The sequence below is a fragment of the Aquarana catesbeiana genome, linkage group LG08, assembly GCF_042186555.1.
Source record: "Aquarana catesbeiana isolate 2022-GZ linkage group LG08, ASM4218655v1, whole genome shotgun sequence".
NCBI classification, from domain to species: domain Eukaryota; kingdom Metazoa; phylum Chordata; class Amphibia; order Anura; family Ranidae; genus Aquarana; species Aquarana catesbeiana.
Window position 1 is genome coordinate 249337796 of NC_133331.1, and position 23891 is coordinate 249361686.

The 23891-nt window shown below is 42.5% G+C and overlaps 1 protein-coding gene across 1 annotated transcript in view; it reads left to right on the forward strand.

Annotated features, from left to right (window-relative positions):
• The window catches only part of SLC43A3 (solute carrier family 43 member 3), a 598240-nt gene that overhangs the window by 316472 nt on the left and 257877 nt on the right, over positions 1-23891 (forward strand). Inside the window, exons 7-8 of the mRNA XM_073596989.1 lie at positions 10059-10135; positions 10267-10359. Coding sequence (XP_073453090.1) covers positions 10059-10135; positions 10267-10359 — 170 coding nt within the window. The remainder of the gene's footprint in view (positions 1-10058; positions 10136-10266; positions 10360-23891) is intronic.

Here is a 23891-nt window from a genome sequence, read left to right on the forward strand (position 1 = left end):
CTGCCACACTCCTCTCCTGTACATACTGCCCCCATCATACCCTCCACACTCCTCTCCTGTACATACTGCCAACTGTCTTTCTCTCCACACTTCTCTCCTGTACATACTGCTCACTGTCATCCCCTCCACACTCCTCTATTGTACATACTGCCCACTGCCATACCCTCCAGACTCCTCTCCTGTACATAGTGCCCACTGTTATACCCTCCATATTCCTCTCCCTCACCTGCACATACTTCCCACTTTTATACCATTCATACTCCTCCCCGATGCCTCTTACTCACAAAAACAGTTCTTTAAAATTATATTTGAATATCCTCAATGTTACCAGCTCTAGAATGGGCACACTTTTGTTAGTTCAACTAAAGGAAATCTTCTCAGACCTCATATTTGTTCTGCCCATTATTAGTATTCATTTAATTTTGTGATTACTATTGTGATGTATAGAGGAACATAGAGGATGTCAGCTACTCTGAATATACCACTTGATTAAAAAAATGTTCCCTGAAAATATTTTTGAAATGTTGGCAACATTTCAAAAATAAGGGCCAGCGGGTCAGTAGGGGGCCCCATGAGAGGCTTCTGGGATCTCCTGTGATATTAAAGCAGTAGTAAACTTTGATAACATTACTACTTTTTAAAGGCCCTGAGGTAGGTTATGCCATAAAGTACAAGTATACACAGCATATTAGCACATTAGGGTACACTTATCTGTCAGACTGAGCCCTCCAGCACTGTGCTGTGATCAATTCAGCGGGTCCCAGGCACTTCCATCTTCACCCGGTCTTCCTTTCGAGTTCCGTGCCTTTAGTCACTTGCCTTATCCGGGCTGCATTGATTTCACTCCCATGCATGCTCATGCTCATCCTCTTTCTCTCTCATCCCCCCCTCTCTCTCATCCCCCCTCTCTCTCTCATCCTCCCTCCCTTACCCCTCACCCCTCTCTCATCCCCTTTCTCTCTCTCTCTCATCCTCCAACTCTCGTTTTAATTTAATTTGTTATAACAAAAAATTGTTTGCATTTTTTTTTTTTTATAAAAACCCCACCCAAATTCTCAGCACCAGACCCATGATGTTCTTAATCCGGCCCTGGGACTAGGCATGGGTGTCCTTTATTGCCCTTTGCCCTGGCTGTGGAACCGCTAGCTATAGCTATTAGAACAGCGGGTGGTAAAAGGGGCTTTAGAAGGGGGAGGGATGAGGAAAAGATTTTGTTATATGCAGATGATATCCTTTGGTTTCTGGGAGATATAAAATACTCATTGACAACAGCAATGAATATTATCAAAAGATTTGGCTTGCTCTCTGGGCCCTCTATAAGCTGGGAGAAATCTGTTCTTCTCCCGGTTGATGGAGTAGCACAGGGACTGCTGGAGAATGCTAGACACTTACAGGTAGTAGAGAGTTTTAAATACTTGGGTATAAATATAACGGTCAAACTTTATAAAAAGCGGCGCTTAAAAGTGGAAACTAGTAGAAAGTCCAAAATGGAAGGGAGGAATATTCCAATCACCAGCTATAGTGAATATGAATGAAAGCACTCAGCACAACGTGATAAAGTGATCTACTTACCAGAAGGCTGAAAGAAATATGCATGTGAAAGTGATCCCAGGTTCATCCTGCATATCCGGCTTTATGGTTCTCCCTCATAGGCTAAAACAGTGATATCCATATAACATTCTCCCTCAATAAACTTCTCCAGGAGCTCACACCAGAAGCAAGGCTTTCAGTATAGCGATCAGCAGTGATCAATGAAGAAAATAAGTGACCAATAGTGAAGCCCGCAATAAAATTTAAAACAAATTTATTGTAGTAACTTACAGTTTAGATTCAAGAATGCATGCATCAAAGAAAACAATCGGCTGCAGCGTTCAGCGTGCTGGTGTCAACCTGCCTACATAAAAAAAGAAAAAAGGCAGATCACCGCGCTATACCTTAGCTGAATAGGTGCATAAAAACATATTGAAAACAAAAATTGAAAGCAATCTAATGTGACAAATCAGTGATCAAACATCAGCATGAAGCAGCCGCTAAAATGTGGGATACACACATAACAAAGTAAATACAAGAAGAGCAGCGCTGTGATAAAAAAGTTCTATATGATAAAACCAAAAACAAAAAATGTGAAAATATTAGGCCCAAAAATTGGGATAGGCTCCAAGTTCATGGATTACAAAAACAGCTGGATCGTCCTATTCAAAAACCAATCATGGATGGTAAAAAGAAGAAGCGTGAATAAATGGAAATCAATAAGTCCTTCACCACACCACTGTGATAGTAAAAATGCGCGCTTACCAAATGGCAAGCTTGGAAGAGCTTGCGACCTTAACCCGGTCGGGGCCTTTCAGGATGGAACCATCAAGGGGAGGCACGCCACTTTGGCTTGGATTAAGCACGCTGTTCTTCCAATTAACACTCTATGTGGAGATGTGATCCCTGGCTAAGGCTAAGCCTTTGTCACGAATTTGTCAGACAAACACAGGGAAAGCAGTTGATGTGTTTCACAAGCGATAGCTTCCTTGTGAACAAGGAAGCTATCGCTTGTGAAACACATCAACTGCTTTCCCTGTGTTTGTCTGACAAATTCGTGACAAAGGCTTAGCCTTAGCCAGGGATCACATCTCCACATAGAGTGTTAATTGGAAGAACAGCGTGCTTAATCCAAGCCAAAGTGGCGTGCCTCCCCTTGATGGTTCCATCCTGAAAGGCCCCGACCGGGTTAAGGTCGCAAGCTCTTCCAAGCTTGCCATTTGGTAAGCGCGCATTTTTACTATCACAGTGGTGTGGTGAAGGACTTATTGATTTCCATTTATTCACGCTTCTTCTTTTTACCATCCATGATTGGTTTTTGAATAGGACGATCCAGCTGTTTTTGTAATCCATGAACTTGGAGCCTATCCCAATTTTTGGGCCTAATATTTTCACATTTTTTGTTTTTGGTTTTATCATATAGAACTTTTTTATCACAGCGCTGCTCTTCTTGTATTTAACCTGCCTACATCACTTTCACATACATATTTCTTTCAGCCTTCTGGTAAGCAGATCACTTTACCACGTGGTGCTGAGTGCTTTCATTCATATGCACTATAGCTGGTGATTGGAATATTGCTCCCTTCCATTTTGGACTTTCTACTAGTTTCTACTAGTTGCCACGTTTAAGCGCCGCATTTTATAAATTTTGGACTTTTTGTGTTTGGTTATCAACAGACTATGCTGGCTGCTTTTACTTATTTGATGTGTACAGAATAGCACAGATATTGGCATTGTTTTATAAATATAACGGTAAATCCTAAGTTGCATATATTAAAAAATCTAGAGCCCTTGATAAAGGTATTTAGAGTAAAATGTGTAAAATGTGGGATATGAAACTGTCTCTCTCTGTCAGTAGTGGGTCGATGCAGTTTAATTAAAATGGTATGGCTGCCCCAGCTCCTATATATTTTGCACAACTCGCCAATATGGATCCCTGGGGTGTGGTTTAAGAAATGGAATTGATTTGGAAGAAAGGAGAGGCTAGAGTTCATATGAGGGTACTGCAGTTACTAAGGCTTGGCTGTGCCACACCCTTGGAGCTTTTTCCTGGCAGCTCAGTTACAACAAAGGGTGGGGAGGGGCTGGGAGGTGGGTAATGTTACCACTAGCTCATGAGCGTTAATGTCCTGTACCCCATATACAGCCATAACAGAGGCATTAGAAGCAGATTTATTGGGGGGAAGGGACCAATGTCCAACTGTGAAGTTGCTGCTGAGGGTATGGAATACAGTAAAATTATTATAGTATTCATAACTTACTGAGTTTACACCTATCTGGGATAATGTGAAACTGCCCGAGCTCGAGTGGTTGGAGAATTTTAGTAACTGGAAACAGAAGGGGGTGGTAAGACTATCGCAATTATACACCGCAGGGGTATTGAAGACATTTCAGGAGTTGAAGGAGGAATTTGGATTCTCAAATAGAAATTTCTAGCAGTGTCAGGATCACTTAAATGCTCCTGCTCCTCACTCCAGCATCCAGGTTTTCGGCTATTGCATTCTTCCTGTCTGTGTCCACCTGCAAGGTGATTGAGATGGTCAGTCACCTGTTATAAGCAAGCCAAACGCCCTGTCCCTTGCTCGTGAGAGACAGTGATACTTGCGTTGTTCCTGATCAAGCTCCCTGTCTGTCTGCCCTGCTTTACTAGTTTGGATTTCCTTGTGTATGACTTCGGCCCAGATTATTGGACTATTCCTTGAACTCAGCCTGCCTTTTACCTGCTCTGTCATAGAACAACGCTACCTGTTAGCTAACTGCAAGTATCTCTTGGCTTTGCTTTTTTCACATCTGCCCTGATATGTTGGCCAGGCACTATAACATTGTGTATAAGTCCTGGGGGCAACCAAGTACCGATAGGCTTGCTTGCCTTAAGGGAAGGGAGGCTGCTATAGGTGAAGCACACAGACGCGAGTTATAGTATCTGACCACCTGTGTTGGGGTAGACGTGACAATCAGTACCTACGGTTAAGGCATGCATTGACAACACAGTTTAAGGTGGGGATACTGAAATTAAGTAGTGCCCCCTTACTGAAAACCTTAGTGCAATGGAATGGTATAGTGTCCTCAAAAGATCGATTATCCCTTTTGTCAGCCAAGAAGCTTACGCAGTTCTACATTGTCCATAGAACATATTTTACACCAACAAGGATGTCTCTGTTTGGGGGACGTCTGGATGCATCTTGTCCTAAGTGTTGGGGTGCATGCGGACACATGATTCCTATGCTCTGAAGGTGCCCCAAACTATATAGATACTGGGAAGAGGTGTTGGATAAAATAAATTCAGTTTTTGGAACAAACTTAGCCTGAATCCGATAATGTGTGTACTGGGATATATGGAGCAGAGTGTGAGATCCGGAGCCATACGCACAGCTATTTTGAGATGTTTGTATCAAGCTAGAAAGTCGAATACCTGGAAATGGTTGGACACTAGACCACCAATTAAAACGGATTGGTTGAGAAGGGTTAACAATGCAATAATTAGAGAAAAACTGGCCTATATGAGAAGGGGAGGTAGAGGTAGATTTGAAAAGATATGGAAAGTATGGATAGTAACCCCAGGACTGATGCCCGAGATGGCGAATTTCTAGAAAGCTTACTTTGGAAATGTATTAATCCTAAATGAGATGGGAAATGGGTGGTGGGGGATTGGGGGGGAGTGGGAAGGATGAGAATGTTATCTATGAATTGCTTTTGTATGAAATAAATTGTCTATTGGAAAAAATTAAAATAAATTTGAATATAAAAACAGTGATTTTAGTGTATTTTTAGCAAAATATCACTTTGATATATTCTGTGGGGGGGGCCTGTCAGGTGGGCTGTATGGGGCCCCATGATTTCTATCAACAGCCCTGGCTGGAATACAAGTTGCTTACTTAAAACTGCAAAAGGGTACATAAAGAGATAACAAAACATAATTATATCAAGTGAATAAATGGTTACTTTCCCTTTAAATGACATCGGATAATAACATGAAACATTAGTGTGCAAGTTAAAAAAATGGTAAAAAAAAGTGGATGTGTCTCCTTTAAAAATATATATCCAGATAGTTCTAGTCCACTTTTGCACTTGTCCAGAGTGATGACCACCACCAACACACTGCACTCAACAGAAGATGTGGCTACTTAAATTATAGGTAGCATATAGGCATTTTGATATTTTCCCAAGAAGCATGGATCACAGCATCTTGTTCTCAGAAGCAGTCCCTTTAAATATAGTAACCCTCTGGTGCTGGTATCAGTAAGGCTGTCACTTTCCGGGAACAATAGATATATAGTGCAGCTGTGTAAAAGGTGCTCACCACAGGAGTTAAAAATGCTCATATAGTATTGTATTAATTTGAAAAACTAGGCTCTACAAACCAATATAAAAAGCAAGTATCAAAAACTACAAAGATGGCCTCCACATGCAAAGCTATGTGGTAGGGAGACCTCAGCACTCTTTAGCTACACCAAACGCGTTTCATGCTCTAGCGCATCCTCAGGGGTCAAAGAGTGCTGATTGTTACATGTCTGGTATATTTATTGAATTAATTTCAGCACCCTTAGGTGGCTAAGGGGCACCTAATAATAGTATACATGTGCCACATCCCAATGCTGTATAAATTAAATAGAGAAAAAATGTATGGACTTTAAAGGCACGTAAAACAAATATAACAATTTATTGGGTTACATTAAAAATATATTCTACAATACATACAATGACATCACATAAAGCATTTAAAATAGGTAGGACCCCACGTGCTTGACCCTAGAGGATATGATACAATATACTATGTGACAATTCATATTGATGCATCCACGTGTATACTCCTCTCAATTAGGGATTCCGCTTGTCCTCCTAGTATAAAATTATTCTGCTCAATATGTTTTGCGACCAAGAAGTCACTTCTTCAGGAGCTTGAATATATTTGTACCACAGATACCAAACCGCCGCAACTCTGACCACATAGACCCGTGAGAGCCCCCCTAGAACGGCTGCAACAGGCTCATAAGCCAGGATATGGGGACACACAGAGTAAATAATAAGGTGGAAATTGCAGTTTCCACTAGCACTGATCTGCAATATCTATAACTGTCAAAGGGGCCTTCATTCCAGACTGGTGCTTTAGGGTAATAGTTCCAGAAAGTAGAGTATAGTGCACCATAATGATAATACCGCTTTATATCTAGTGATCCTAATAGCAACACCTGTAACGTGTAATGCCAGATAAGTCCCTCTAAATCCGATACTGTAGCAAGGTACAGGAGGGGGGAGGTACGTGAAAGCGTCAGTCTCCCTAGAGGTTCTCTTGAGAAGAAACAATTAAAGGGTAAGTTCGCCTTTACATAAAATCTGTAAGATGAACTTACTGGACCCCCTGTCAGGGCTGGGCTCAGCCCTTCCTTCTCTGAGACTGGAGTTGGCACCCTTTTGTCTCAACGTCCTATCTCTGGGGGCGCTATGCATCCTTGTGGCTACTTTTCCAAGAAATTGAAACCTGCGGAGTGCAATTACAAGATGGGTGACAGAGAGCTGTTAGCGATCATTTTAGCCCTGAAAGAATGGAGACATCTCCTCGAAGGTACCACTGTGCCGTTTCTCATTCTTACTGACCATAAGGATCTCATATTCTTGTCTGAGGCTAAAACCTCTCTCTCAGATGGGCTCTTTTCTTGTCAAGTTTAAATTACATTGTCTCATTCTTACCCGGTACTGAGAATGTAAGGGCTGATGCTTTATCACAACAATTTTCCTCCACTTCCAAGATGGAGTCGGTTACGGTTCTTGTGATTCTTCCTGATCGTATTCTGGCTACGGTTCGCACCAGTCTCACTTCTCCTTTGGGTGACAAAATTCTTACCGCTCCGGTCCATGCTCCTCCTGAGAAACCTTGTGACTGCTGCTTTGTCCCAGAGAGTCTCTGTACTGCCTTGCTCCAGACTAGCCATTCTCCCTAGGCTGCTGGCCACCCTAGGAAGAATCAACTCTTTTGGGCCATTTCCCAACAATTCTGGTGGCCTAGTCTACGTGCTGATGTAACCGCCTTTGTGGCTGCCTGTTCTGTGTGTGCTCAGAGTAAGACTCCACGACACCTTCCAGTGGGCCTCCTACAACCCATACCCAATGGAGAAAGGCCCTGGACCCACCTGTCTATGGATTTCATTGTGGAGTTACCCAACTCCCAGGGCAACACAGTTATCCTTATGGTGGTTGACCGGTTCTCGAAAATGTCTCATTGTATTCCACTAAAGAAGTTGCCCACTTATAAGGAACTGGCTTCCATTTTAGCTCGGGAGATCTTTCGCTTACATTGGTTACCCAAGGTGATTGTCTCGGACAGAGGTAGTCAGTTTGTGTCCCGGTTCTGGTGAGCCTTTTGTGCACAGTTGGGAATTCAGCTTGCTTTCTCCTCTACATATCACCCTCAGTCTAATGGGGCTGCAGAATGAGCCAATCAGTCCTTGTAGCAATTCCTACGTTGCTATATTTCTGACCATCATAACAACTGGTCAAACCTCTTTTCATGGGCGGAGTTTTCTCACAATAGTGCCTTGAATTCTGCTTCCCGATTGTCCTCGTTTATGGCAAACTATGGTTTCCAACCTTCCATGTTGCCTGACTCATTTGTTCCGCAGAGTATTCCTGCATTAGAGGAGCATCTCTGTGGTCTTCGTTCTACTTGGGCACAAGTCCAGGAGGCTTTGCGACATGCTAATGCTAGGTACAGACTCCATGCTGACAGCAGACACCTGCCTGCGCCTTCCTACCAGGTTGGGGACAGGGTCTGGCTGTCATCTCGCAACCTCCGACTTCATGTTCCCTCTCTGAAGTTCGCACCTCCGTTTATTGGGCCTTTCTGTATAATTCACAGGATTAACCCAGTGGCTTATGCGTTAGACCTTCCTTCTAATATGGGTATCTCAAATGTATTTCATGTTTCCTTATTAAAACCTTTGGTCTGCAACCGCTTTACCACCTCAGTGCCACACCCTCACCCTATAAAGGTTGAGAGCCATGAGGAGTAAGAAGTACAGTCCATTGTTGACTCCGTAGGTTCTGTGGGCGCATACAGTACCCGGTGCATTGGAAAGGGTACGGTCTGGAGGAACGCTCTTGGGTCTCATCCTTGAATATACATGCCCCTGTCCTCCTCCGTGATTTCCATAGACGTTTTCCCCTCAAGCTTGGTGTTCCTCCAAGGGGGAGGGGTCGTTGAGGATGGGGTACTGTCAGGGCTGGGCTCAGCCCTTCCTTCTCTGAGCTGGCCACTCAGCTTTCAGCTAATTGCCAGCTGTCCACAGTGACTCACCTGTTGATGATATCCTGCACGTCAGTCCTGCCTACTTAAGCCGTCCAGCCCAGATGATCTCTGCCTTCACCATGGTCAACATCACTAAGACTACCTCCTGCGTTCCTGTTAAAGACTTACTTGGCTAACATTCCTCTAGCTCCAGATCCTGCTTGCTGTTTCTCTACGCTGGCTTCCTGACTTTCTGACTTGTCTGACTATCCATTCCGGTAACCGAACTTTGGCTATGTTTTGACTACATTTGTTCTATTTACTTTTATTATTAAACAAGTGTGTTTTAACTGTACTTCTGTCTCGGTTTGATTCATGGTTTCTGAGACCCCCCCCCCCCCAGTCCCGCTGTACTGAAGACTCACTATCCCCTGCTGTCAGGCATCAGAAAGTCACTTTACCAGTCTAGGGAATTGAAATCCCCCTGGGCTTCTCTACTCTCCTCCAGCGCCAACAGGATGGGCTATGCAGATTCTGATTGGTCACCGCCATCCATGTGACAGTGCTGATCATTTAGAATGCCTCTTATCCGTACAAGCTGAGAGGTACAGATAGGGGATTAAGCCACTGGGATTTTAAATCCCCAGACTGGTGAAGTGGCAACCTGGTGTCTGACAGCGGGGGATCGCCAGACTCCAGTACACCGGGACCGGGGGGGGGGGTAAGTGTAGGAGGGTAAGTGGGGAGGGAAAGTAAAGACAATGTAAGTGCACCTTACAGATTCTTTAAGGATATGATCACCATGTACAAAAACATAAGGGGTTCATATAGTGAAAAATTCTAATCTCCACATATGGAAAGGCTTCTTCACAATATAAACTGAGTATGTGGAGTGAGCTCCCTCAAGAGCTACCTCTGGCCAGTTTACTAGATTATTGTAAAAAAAGGGTGATACATTCCTAAATGCACAAAATATATTGGGATATTAACATTTATAGATAATAACACCATGGATTGTTGATCCAGGGAATATCCAATTACCGTCTGGGGGATTAGGAAGGAATTTATTTGTCCCCTGCTGGAGCAAATTGGACCATGCTTTATATAGGGTTTTTTGTCTTCGAGGTCAACTGCGTGTTTAGAAATTTGTATATGAAGGCTTTCTATTTATTTATTCTGTTTATTTATTTATTTTTGGTTGAACTTGATGGACTTTGTCTTTTTTTCAGCCTTATTAACTATGGATGTAACCATGTTGTCATACTTCTGGTTGGTTGATTACTTAATCTATTTTATTTATTTACAGAAACAGCTGTGCTCTTGTTTTTTGCCCTTCCCCTCCTGGCTTTGGGAGGAATGACCTTTATTTTGACTAATATGCAGGTAAAAAAAAAACATTTTACAACAAACCTATTAATTGGCATGCATCCAAACTATCCCTGTTGTGTTTTGCAAGTTTACAAGACTTCTCACTTTATGTTCAATCTGTGGAATTACATTCTCTGTCTTCATAGGTGGGAAATCTCTTTGGTGCTCAGCGTTCCACAATTATAACTCTCTACAATGGGGCCTTTGACTCTTCTTCTGTCATATTTCTAATAGTTAAGGTAAGAAGTTTATTTCAAATATTCAAATAAAACATCTTATTAAAATAGTTTTCAATGCATTTGTGGTGGGTTTAGCCATTTTGTCAGGAATGGTTTGTTTCAAAAATATATGAGCAGGTGTAGTCTATTTTCTCCACTGCAGCAATGCAGGTGGAGGAGGAAGTCAAGGGGAATCAAGTTCCTCTATGATCTTTTCTATTTATTTATTTATTTATTTATTAAAATGCTTACCTGAAGGCCTCAATGCGCAAAACAAAAGGACATTGATGTTAAAAGACCTTAAGAGAACCAACAAACCAGCATGATAACATACAAAATAAAAGCCAGAGAGTCTGTCCATCACACCCCAATTAAAATTAGGTGACTCCAAAAGCTTGTACAAAAAGTACAGTTTTCAATTTCTTTCAGAATTTCAAAAAGTCATTCTCAAGTCTCAGTTTCAGAGGCAAGGAGTTCCAAAATTCAGCTCCTTGTACTTCACTCGTTCTCCCTCCGCATGTTTTCTTTTGAAATTTTGGAATCTTCAGTATGGCCAAGTTCGCCGATCTCAAAGATCGGGTAGGCACATACTTGACGAAATTTTCCTTCACATACTCTGGGCAACATCCATGCAATGGCTTATGGACAAGACATCCGGTTTTGAACAGAACCCATTCTTTAACGGGCAGCCAATGCAGGGCTCTAAGAGATGGAGTGATGTGGTCACGATGACCAACACCTGGCAGTAACCTAGGTGCGGTATTCTGAATCAACTGGAGCTTGTAGATGGTACAAGCAGGCAAACCCAGATACAGGGCAATACAGTGTCCAGTCGACTGCTGATAATGGCATTGACCATGGCGATCTTGTCAGAGTCTGCGATATAGCGAAAAGTCAACCTCAGGAGTCTCAGGTAGAAGTGGCATGAACTCACCACCTGATTTACCTGAGGGCGCAGGTTCAACCTACAGTCAAAGATTATGCCCAGGTCCTTGACCTGAGTGGCCGAAATTGGAAAAGGTTTAATAGAGTCCGGCCAGGACGGAAACAGGTTGGAATACACCTGGTTACTGAAGATGATGCATTCAGTTTTGGTGCCATTTAGCTTTAAATAATTGGCACCCATCCAGGATTGGATTTCCTCCAGGCAGGAGGCCAGCATGACCTGATCCTCCCCTTTCTTGGATAATTTGAAATAGATCTGGGTGTCGTCAGCGTAGACATGGCACGGGAGATTGTGACGGCGAATGATGTACAGCATTGGAGATAAAGCCGATCCTTGTGGGACCCCGCAAGACAGGGGACTATCGGAGGAATAAAATGGTCCCGACTTTACCCTCTGAACCCTGTCTCGCAGGAACAAGGCTACCCATGCCAGAGCTATACCATCCATTACCGCCACCATCTTCAACCTATCCACAAGTATAGAATGGTCGATGGTATCAAAAGCTGCCGACAGATCCAGAAGTACCAAGGCCGAAGCTTCATTCTCATCCAAGGCCCAGAGTAGGTCATCCTGGACTTTTACCAGGGCAGTTTCCGAACAGGACGAAATCCTGACTGGAAGTCATCAAAAAATTTATTAGACTCCAGGTGAGGTTGAAGTTGCCATACCGCAGCTCACTCCATGATTTTTGCCAAAAATGGCAGGGTGGCGATAGGGCGATTATTGCTCAACACGATGCGCTTCACATTAGCTTTCTTTAGCAGGCGTATAACCACCGCCTGCTTCAGAGTGCATGGAACGACAGTGGTAGCAAAAGACCTGTTGACAATGTCTGCAATAAAAGGCGCCAGAGCATCTGAGGAGTCCTTCACTAACTGTGCAATGCAGGAATCAAGTGATGAGGACGAGGCTCTGAGAGACTTGAGGATGGCTTTAATATCTTCTGGAGTCATCGAATAAAATACTGAGAAGCGGGTCCCTGCATATGGTGGACATGTTTCTTCCACCTCCACTGATGAAATGTTTTTTCTGATAATTTCTATTTTCTCTTTAAAATAACAGGATAAAATTTTGCATAGTTCAACAGAGTTTTTCTCTTCAGGTTGACCACACGTGGGATTAGCCAATCGCCTGGCCATCCTGAAGAGCTCTGCCGATGTGTTAGGCGCATTTTTTATTTTGCTTGTAAAAAAGATTTTCTTGGCATTTCTAATGCCTTCCTTGTAATTTTTTTAATTAAATATATAATTTAATTTTGATGATTCATTTGGGAATTTTCTCCATGCTTTTTCAGCAGCCCTACATTGCCATTTTAATTCTCTTGTCTCCTGAGAGAACCAGAGCTGTTTTTTCTCAGGTTCCCTTATTATAGAGATTTTTTTTAAAGGAGCTAGGAAATCAAGGGTTTTTATAATAGCAGCGTCGAAAAAATCAATTTTTTCAGCAACTGACTCAGATTTAAAAAAGCTTAGATTATCTATATTTTTCACAAAGTGTCTGCCAAAATCATCTGCAGACACTTTGGATGTATTCCGTATCATTTTTACAGGGATGTTTCTATTAGGAATATGAGGTTCCTTTTTATTCGTATTTTACATCATGGGAAAACCGGATTAAATGATGGTCGCTCCAAATCATCACAGGATGGAAAGAATTTAAGCAGGAGCCCACCATATAAAACCCAATCCAGGGTGTGACATGCCGTATGAGTGGGACTGCTAACACCCTTGGTATACCCCACACTCGCCGCAAAATGTATCTGCTGCTGGGCAACTAAATGATCAACATCATCTGCCCAACAGTTGAAATCTCCAAGCACAATGTTTTTATTATAACGCAAACACTGGTTAATAAGTACTTGGCACATCTCCTCTAGGAAATCAGTTGTTTTATTAGGGAGATGATAGATAATTATTAACCCCATGGTTTCTTCAGGTCCTAATTTGCATTGAAAAGAGGCAAATTCAAACGAAGAAACCATTTCCCCTGTATCAATTTTAGTGAACATCAGCTGGGAGCGAAATATGAGGGCCACTCCTCCCCCCTCCCTGTTAATCTATCATGATTTATGATGCTATAGGCATTAGGGACTATTTTATCCATTCTAGGGGGAGCGGCCGAGGAAAACCATGTTTCCGTAACTGCTAAATAATCCAGTTTATGTAGACAGATGGTATCATGAATAGCAGTGGCATTCTTTATAGCTAAGCGAGCGTTAATTAATCCTCCCACTAACCTAAGTATTTTTTTTTATTTTCAAACTTGTCTGTGCCGCTTTCAGCTACTTTTAAAGCATTATTAAAACATTTTAAGCATGTAGGCTCAGAGGCTATAAATAAACCCAAGTTCTGTAGTTTGTCAGCTACCCTCTGCAAAATCTAACCAGTTGTATCCAGCGTCTTTAGCTGACCAGATGAATAAACAATCATGATTAAAAAACTGCACTCAGAATAGGTTACCTATAATAAGATACTAACGTGCTCGCCTTCCCCGCCACATCCTGTCACAGACGGGCTTCCCTTTGGTACGCCTCCGGCACGCCACCAGCGCCTGCTGCTCTCCACGCAGCGGTGTCAGGAGAATTTAGTGGCCAGACGCCACCCAGAGAAGTGTTAGGGAGTCAGCTCCACCCACAATGGAAGTCCAGCTCAGTGAGCATGTGTGGGGTCCGGGACCAGGCATCCTGACCCTGAGTGCGGCTTCCTGCTGGATTGCACTTGTCCAGGGGGGACTCTGAAAGCTCTGAAGTAAGTGCAAAAGTATTGTTGATGTAGATAACAAAACAGCACAAGGGGGTCCGAAACTGAAGACTGTCCTGTGCAAGTGCAATTTCCTTTAGGTAGTCAAACGTCCTTCTAGCTCCACGCAGCGGCGTCAGGAGGATATAGTAGCCAGACCCCGCCCAGAGAAGGGTTAGGGAGTCAGCTCCGCCCACAATGGAAATAAAGCTCAGTGAGCATGTGCGGGGACCGGGACCAGGTGTCCTGATCCTGAGTGCGGCTTCCTACTGGATTGCACTTGTCCAGTTGGGACTCTGAAAGCTCTGAGGTAGGTGCAAAGGAATTGTTGATGTAGATAACAAAACAGCACAAGGGGATCCGAAACTGAAGACTGTCCTGTGCAAGTGCGATTTCCTTTAGGTAGTCAAACGTCCTTCTAGCTCCACGCAGTGGCATCAGGAGGATATAGCGGCCAGACTCCGCCCAGAGAAGGATTATGGAGTCAGCTCCGCCCACAATGAAAGTCCAGCTCAGTGAGCATGTGCGGCGACTGGGACCAGGCGTCCTGACCCTGAGTGCAGCTTCCTGCTGGATCGCACTAGTCCAGGGGGGACTCTGAAAGCTCTGAGGTAGGTGCAAAAGTATTGTTGATGTAGATAAAAAAACAGCACAAGGGGATCCGAAACTGAAGACTGTCTTGTACAAGTGCGATTTCCTTTAGGTAGTCAAACGTCCTTTGACAGAGAGGCAGCATTCGATAGGATGCTGGCTTCCCATGTTTCTGTGGTGGCCATCTTGGGGCAGGCAGTGTCTATTTAAGACCCTGGCTCCCAGGTTTGTTATGCATTTCGCTTGTGGGCAGAGTAGGGACTGGTCATCCATCTGGCAGAGACAGTGCATAGCATCAGGTAGAGGTTGCAGATGAGTAGGGAAAGTGCTGGCATATGCTATTCTTCCTGGAAACCTCCCCCACTTCGGTACAGATCGGCCAGGTTGCATTCCACCCTTCAAGACTGACGCTGTTGGCACTCGTGAGATCTGCTTCTACTACTCATTGCTGTACATTCCGTGAGTGCGCCTGGTTGGGTTGTCTTCTCGCCAGGCTTGTGCATTGCTGAACGTCATATAGTTAAACACTAGAGATGGGCTGTCTGTTCGAGTCAAACCTGAGTTTGACTCGAACATCGCACATTTGCCGAATTTCGAACATTATGGGCCATTCGCGCCAAATTTGAGCAGCGTGTCACAGCCCATAATGCACTGCGTCGTCGCAGTGCATTGCTGGCTGAAGATTGGCCAAGCATGCACTATGACCCACATGCTTTGGCCATTCACAGCACCATCAGCGAAGAGAGCCATAATTGGGCACAGGCAGGGTGCCTGTGCCCAATTATGGCTCAGGGGGTTAAGTACACGCCCCACACTATATAAGGCTGCCCACACGTTGGCCTCATGTAGTGTGTTGGTGCCATTTGTTCAGAGAGAGACAGAGAGAGAGTGTCATTTCATTTAGTTTGAGCAGGCAGGCAGTTCCTGGTGTTCTGTTGCTAATATACTTCAGGCAGGCAGGTGAGACAGTTAGATAGCTGCAGTGTATTTAGTATATATATGCATGCGGTTTTGTATATATATATATATATATATATATATATATATATATATATATATATATATATATATATATATATATATATATATATATATATATACACACTGTACACAGTTTAGCTAGATCTCACTGCAGACCATTCCTGGTGTACTGTTCCTAATATACTTCAGGCAGGCGGGCGAGACAGTTAGCTGCAGTGTATTTAGTATATATATATATATATATATATATATATATATATATATATATATATATATATATATATATACATCCCGGCTTTATATATAGATATATAGCTATATATATCTATATATATATATATATATATATAGATATATATATAGCTATATATCTATATATATATAGCTATATATATATCTATATATATATATACACTGTATACAGTTTAGCTTCATCTCACTGCAAACCGTTCCTGGTGTACTGTCCCTAATATACTTCAGGCTGGTGGGTGAGACAGTTAGCTGCAGTGCATTTAGTATATACAGTGGGGACAGAAAGTATCCAGACCCACTTAAATTTTTCACTCTTTGTTATATTGCAGCCATTTGCTAAAATCATTTAAGTTCATTTTTTCCTCATTAATGTACACACAGCACCCCATATTAACAGAAAAACACAGAATTGTTGACATTTTTGCAGATATATTAAAAAAGAAAAACTGAAATATCACATGGTCCTAAGTATTCAGACCCTTTGCTCAGTATTTAGTAGAAGCACCCTTTTGATCTAATACAGCCATGAGTCTTTTTGGGAAAGATACAACAAGTTTTTCACACCTGGATTTGGGGATCCTCTGCTATTCCTCCTTGCAGAACCTCTCCAGTTCTGTCAGGTTTGATGGTAAACGTTGGTGGACAGCCATTTTTAGGTCTCTCCAGAGATGCTCAATTGGGTTTAAGTCAGGGCTCTGGCTGGGCCATTCAAGAACAGTCACGGAGTTGTTGTGAAGCCACTCCTTCATTATTTTAGCTGTGTGCTTAGGGTTATTGTCTTGTTAGAAGGTAAACCTTCAGCCCAGTCTGAGGTCCTGAGCACTCTGGAGAAGGTTTTCGTCCAGGATATCCCTGTGCTTGGCCACATTCATCTTTCCCTCGATTGCAACCAGTCGTCCTGTCCCTGCAGCTGAAAAACACCCCCACAGCATGATGTGCCACTACCATACTTCACTGTTGGGACTGTACTGGACGGGTGATGAGCAGTGCCTGGTTTTCTCCATATATACCGCTTAGAATTTAGGCCAAAAAGTTCTATTTGGGCTCATCAGACCAGAGAATCTTATTTCTCACCATCTTGGAGTCCTTCGGGTGTTTTTTTAGCAAACTCCATGGAGGCTTTCATGTGTCTTGCACTGAGGAGAGGCTTCCGTCGGGCCACTCTGCCATAAAGCCCTGACTGGTGGAGGGCTTGCGTGTTGGTTGACTTTCAACAACTTTCTCCCATCTCCTAACTGCATCTCTGGAGCTCAGCCACAGTGATCTTTGGGTTCTTCTTTACCTCTCTCACCAAGGCTCTTCTCCCCCAATAGCTCAGTTTGGCTGGACGGCCAGCTCTAGGAAGGGTTCTGGTCGTCCTAAACGTCTTCCATTTAAGGATTATGGAGTCCACTGTGCTCTTAGGAACCTTAAGTGCAGCAGAAATTTTTTTGTAACCTTGGCCAGATCTGTGCCTTGCCACAATTCTGTCTCTGAGCTCTTCAGGCAGTTCCTTTGACCTCATGATTCTCATTTGCTCTGACATGCACTGTGAGCTGTAAGGTCTTATATAGACAGGTGTGTGGCTTTCCTAATCAAGTCCAATCAGTATATTCAAACACAGCTGGACTCAAATGAAGGTGTAGAACCATCTCAAGGATGATCAGAAGAAAGCACCTGAGGTAAATATATGAGTATCACAGCAAAGGGTCTGAATACTTAGGATACTTAGGACCATGGCATTTTTTTAATAAATCTGCAATAATGTCAACAATTCTGTTTTTCTGTCAATATGGGGTGCTGTGTGTACATTAATGAGGAAAAAAAAATGAACTTAAATGATTTTAGCAAATGGCTGCAATATAACAAAGAAAAATTTAAGGGGGTCTGAATACTTTCCGTCCCCACTGTGAATATATATATATATATATATATATATATATATATATATATATATATATATATATATATTAGACATGTGCACACTGAAATATTTTGTTTCAGAATTTCGTTTTCGTCCAAAAAATAAATTCATTTAGTTACTCCCGAAATTCGTTTTTATTTATTTTGTTTAGTTAAAAAATGCATTCGTCCGAAAATACGAAATAATTAAGGTCGAATCTGTGATTGAAGCTTATGGTGTCTGTCGAATGTTCTAAGAAGATTCGACGGAGCAACTAAATTGTACAACGCCGCAAACGTACATTTCTGGTCAAATGTTCCGCCTACAAGCTATAGTAGAATTCTAATGTTGTATGACACTAGTAATAATTATATTTATTAATTATTATTACTAGTCAACCAACATTAGAATTCTTCTATAGCCTATGTAAAAAAAACAAATGTAGCGCTAATAATAGTAATAATGATGGTAAGCAAGTCAGTGGTATTAGCCACAAGGACAAAACATATACACTCTTGGGCGAGCTACACTCTTCCCTACACTTTATTTTATCTTTTTACGTGATCACGCTATTTTATATACTGCTTGTTGATTATTGGTGTTTTTCAATAAATACCCCATTTGATCTGCACCATTGGCCCTTTTTTATATATATTTTTCTGGGTACCACCCATTCATCCGAGTTTTCCATGTGGCTGAGATTCGCCTTTGGCCCTCTGGACTGGCAGTTGCGATTGGGATTTCTGAGGGAGGATTCCCCTTGAGATCTGGGGTTCCTTGGATCCACCACCCTCCATACGTGATCTCTGAGCCTATCTGATTCGGTGTCATCGGCATCCGAATCCACCTTGTCCTGTAAGCGTATTTAATCTGTTTCCTGTACAAGATTGTTTAATCCATGATACGCAGATGTGAAGATTTTCCTTGCATGCTGGACTTTTTCATTAATTGTTCATTTTGGGACTATCAGTTCTATCCCTATGGAGACCATCGAATTTCACTTGTTTAGTGTGTGATACGAGTCACACCTATGTGTTTTGTCCTTGTGGCTAATACCACTGACTTGCTTACCATCATTATTATTATTATTAGCGCTACATTTGTTTTTATTACATGTTTAGAATATTGATCATATTTTTTGTAGCAGCTGTTTTTACATACTGGGTTAGCACAGTGTCATATATATTTTTCTACTATAGCCTATGGGCAGAGCATTTGACCATAAATGTCTGCTCGCGGTGACTGCTTCGCTGAATCTTCATGTCGAATCTTTTCTCTCTATGTCAAATAATCTTGGACTAATAGAGCTAAGATTAGGCACATTTGACCACAGGTTCAAAGGACACAGATCACTATTGTCAGCGTCATGTCGAATCTTCTATCTATATCGAACTGTTGTCGCAACGAAAATGAAAATAAAGCATTTGTTTTTGTTGGATCTTTTGGTTTTCATATGCTGCACATTCGTTATCGTTTGTTAAAACAATAACAAAAATACCCAAAATTCGGACGAAAATGCATTCGGACGAAAACGAATGCACATGTCTAATATATACATTGTATACAGTTTAGCTTCATCTCGCTGCAGACCGTTCCTGGTGTACTGTCGCTAATATACTTCAGGCAGGCAGGCGAGACAGTTAGCTGCAGAGTATTTAATATATATATATATATATATATATATATATATATATATATATATATACATCCCGGCTTTGTATATATATATATATATATATATATATATATATATATATATATATATATATATATATATACACTGTATACAGTTTAGCGTCATCTCACTGCAGACCATTCCTGGTGTATTGTTTCTAATATACTTCAGCCAGGTAGGTGACTCACTGAGCTGCAGTTCATTTAATAAATATATATACAGACTTGTATATATATAGTCTAGCCAAGCCTATACCTGACTAGGTCATTGCCTGAGTGCGTGTTCAAAGACACTTTCAGCCAGGCAGGTGACTCACTGAGCTGCAGTTCATAAAATATATATCCACTGCATTGTATTCCAGCCAAGCCTATACCTGACTGTAGGCCATTCCTTGAGTGCGTGTTCAAAGACACTTTCAGCCAGGCAGGTGACTCACTGAGCTGCAGTTCATTTAATAAATATATGTACAGGCTTGTATTTATATAGTCTAGCCAAGCCTATACCTGACTAGGCCATTGTCTGAGTGCATGTTCAAAGACACTTTCAGCCAGGAAGGTGACTCACTGAGCTGCAGTTAATTTAATAAATATATATATACAGGCTTGTGTATATATATATATATATATATATAGTCTAGCCAAGCCTATACCTGACTAGGCCATTGCCTGAGTGTGTGTTCAAAGACACTTTCATCCAGGCAGGTGACTCACTGAGCTTCAGTTCATATAATATATATCCACTGCATTGTATTCCAGCCAAGCCTATATCTGACTGTAGGCCATTCATTGAGTGTGTGTTCAAAGACACTTTCAGCCAGGCAGGTGACTCACTGAGCTGCAGTTCATTTAATAAATATATATACATGCTTGTATATGTATATATATATCTATATATATAGATATATATATATACATATATAGTCTAGCCAAGCCTATACCTGACTAGGCCATTGCCTGAGTGTTTGTTTCAAAGACACTTTCAGCCAGGCAGGTGACTCACTGAGCTGCAGTTCATAAAATATATATCCGCTGCATTGTAGTCCAGCCAAGCCTATATCTTACTGTAGGCCATTCCTGGTGTACTGTTTTTAGTTAACTTCAGGCTTTTTTTGATAATCTAATTGTACAGTATGTCTCGAAGGCCACCAAGGAGAGGCAGATGCTCACAGGCCACTAAAAGAGGGCAAGCAGGCTCTGTGTCTATAGCAAAGAGTGCTGGTCATGGACACAGTGCATCCTCAGCATGAGGCCATGGGGCACGCTTGTCCTTTTTTTCGGCAGCTGACCATGTTGAGCCACAACATGCAGAAGAGTTGGTAGCTTCTAAGAACATTTTTGGTTCTGGGCACCAGCACCAGTGCCTAAAGCCCAAGTTTTCTGCCCCTGTTAAACAGGGGAGCGTAATTAAAACTTTTAAATCTAATATTTCACAGCAGGGCTCGTTCCTGCGCTTAACAACAGAATCTGTGAGGGGTTGCAGTGTTGTGGCACTAGCACCAGTGCCTAAAGCCCAATTTTTCTGACCCTGTTCAACAGGGGCATGTAATTACAATTCTTGATATAATATTTCACAGCAGGGCCCATTTCAGCGCCCACCAAGAGTAACTGTGAGGACTAGGGATGAGCTTCGTGTTCGGTTGAACCCATGTTTGACTCGAACATCGGATGTTCTATCGTGCGCCGAATTGCGATATGGGCCATTCGCGCCAAATTCATGTCGCGTGTTGCGGCCCATAATTCACTGCGGCATCACAGTGCATTGCTGGCCGATGATTGGCCAAGCATGCACTAAGACTCGCATGCTTGGCCAATCACAGCGCCGTCTGTAGAGAGAGCTGTAATTGGCCAAAGCCAGGGTGGCTTTGGCCAATTATGGCTCAGGGGGTTTAGAACACGCCCCACACTATATAAGGCCTCTGAACAGTGTTCAGCTGAAGCTACAAGTTAGTGTAGTGCGACCTCTGCACAGTGTTCAGCTAAAGCTACAAGTTAGTGTAGTGCGTCATCCTCACAGTGTTCAGCTAAAGCTACAAATTAGTGTAGTGCGTCCTCCTGACAGTGTTCAGCTAAAGCTACAAGTTAGTGTAGTGCGTCCTCTGAACAGTGTTCAGCTAAAGCTCCAAGTTAGTTTAGTGTGACTTCTGCACAGTGTTCAGCTAAAGCTACAAGTTAGTGTAGTGCGTCCTCCTCACAGTGTTCAGCTAAAGCTACAAGTTAGTGTAGTGCGTCCTCCTCACAGTGTTCAGCTAAAGTTAAAAGTTAGTTTAGTGTGACCTCTGCACAGTGTTCAGCTAAAGCTACAAGTTAGTGTAGTGTGTCCTCCTCACATTGTTCCGCTAAAGCTACAAGTTAGTGTAGTGCGTCCTCTGAACAGTGTTCAGCTAAAGCTACAAGTTAGTTTAGTGTGACCTCTGCACAGTGTTCAGCTAAAGCTACAAGTTAGTGTAGTGCTTCCTCCTCAGTGTTCAGCTAAAGCTACAAGTTAGTGTAGTGCACAGTGTTCAGCTAAAGCTTAGTGTAGTGTGTCCTCCTCACAGTGTTCAGCTAAAGCTACAAGTTAGTGTACTATGATCTCTGCACAGTGTTCAGCTAAAGCTACAAGTTAGTGTAGTGCGTCCTCTGAACAGTGTTCAGATAAAGCTACAAGTTAGTTTAGTGTGACCTCTGTACAGTGTTCAGCTAAAGCTACAAGTTAGTGTAGTGCGTCCTCCTCAGTGTTCAGCTAAAGCTACAAGTTATTTTAGTGCATCCTCTGAACTGTGTTCAGCTAAAGCTACAAGTTAGATTAGTGTGACCTCCTCACAATGTTCAGCTAAAACTACAAGTTAGTGTAGTGCGTCCTCTGCACAGTGTTCAGCTAAAGTTACAAGTTAGTGTAGTGCGTCCTCCTCACAGTGTTCAGCTAAAGCTACAAGTTAGTGTAGTGTGTCCTCCTCACAGTTTTCAGCTAAAGCTACAAGTTAGTGTAGTGCATCCTCTGAACAGTGTTCAGCTAAAGCTACAAGTTAGTTTAGTTTTACCCTCTGCAGGGTGTTCAGCTAAAGCTACAAGTTAGTGTAGTGCGTCCTCCTCACAGTGTTCAGCTAAAGCCACAAGTTAGTGTAGTGCGTCCTCCTCACAGTGTTCAGCTAAAGCTACAAGTTAGTGTAGTGCGTCCTCCTCAAAGTGTTCAGCTAAAGCTACAAGTTAGTGTAGTGCGTTCTCCTCACAGTGTTCAGCTAAAGCTACAAGTTAGTGTAGTGCATCCTCTGAACAGTGTTCAGCTAAAGTTACAAGTTAGTTTAGTGTGACCTCTGCACAGTGTTCAGCTAAAGCTACAAGTTAGTGTAGTGTGTCCTCCTCACAGTGTTCAGCTAAAGCTACAAGTTAGTGTAGTGCGTCCTCCTCACTGTGTTCAGCTAAAGCTCCAAGTTAGTTTAGTGGGACCTCTGCACAGTGTTCAGCTAAAGCTACAAGTTCTTGTAGTGTGTCCTCCTCACAGTGTTCAGCTAAAGCTACAAGTTAGTGTAGTGCGTCCTCTGAACAGTGTTCAGCTAAAGCTACAAGTTAGTTTAGTGTGAACTCTGAACAGTGTTCAGCTAAAGCTAAAAGTTAGTGTAGTGCATCCTCCTCACAGTGTTCAGCTAAAGCTACAAGTTAGTGTAGTGCGTCCTCCTCACAGTATTCAGCTAAAGATACAAGTTAGTGTAGTGTGTCCTCCTCAAAGTGTTCAGCTAAAGCTACAAGTTAGTGTAGTGCATCCTCCTCACAGTGTTCAGCTAAAGCTACAAGTTAGTTTAGTGCATCCTCTGAACTGTGTTCAGCTAAAGCTACAAGTTAGATTAGTGTGACCTCCTCACAATGTTCAGCTAAAACTACAAGTTAGTGTAGTGCGTCCTCTGAACAGTGTTCAGCTAAAGCTACAAGTTAGTGTAGTGCGACCTCTGCACAGTGTTCAGCTAAAGCTACAAGTTAGTGTAGTGTGTCCTACTCACAGTGTTCAGCTAAAGCTACAAGTTAGTGTAGTGCGTCCTCCTCACAGTGTTCAGCTAAAGCTACAAGTTAGTGTAGTGCGTCCTCTGAACAGTGTTCAGCTAAAGCTACAAGTTAGTGTAGTGCGTCCTCCTCACAGTGTTCAGCTAAAGCTACAAGTTAGTTTAGTGTGACCTCTGCACAGTGTTCAGCTAAAGCTACAAGTTAGTGTAGTGCGTCCTCCTCACAGTGTTCAGCTAAAGCTACAAGTTAGTGTAGTGCACAGTGTTCAGCTAAAGCTTAGTGTAGTGCGTGCTCCTCACAGTGTTCAGCTAAAGCTACAAGTAAGTGTAGTGTGATCTCTGCACAGTGTTCAGCTAAAGCTACAAGTTAGTGTAGTGCGTCCTCTGAACAGTGTTCAGCTAAAGCTACAAGTTAGTTTAGTGTGACCTCTGCACAGTGTTCAGCCAAAGCTACAAGTTAGTGTAGTGCGTCCTCCTCACAGTGTTCAGCTAAAGCTACAAGTTAGTGTAGTGCA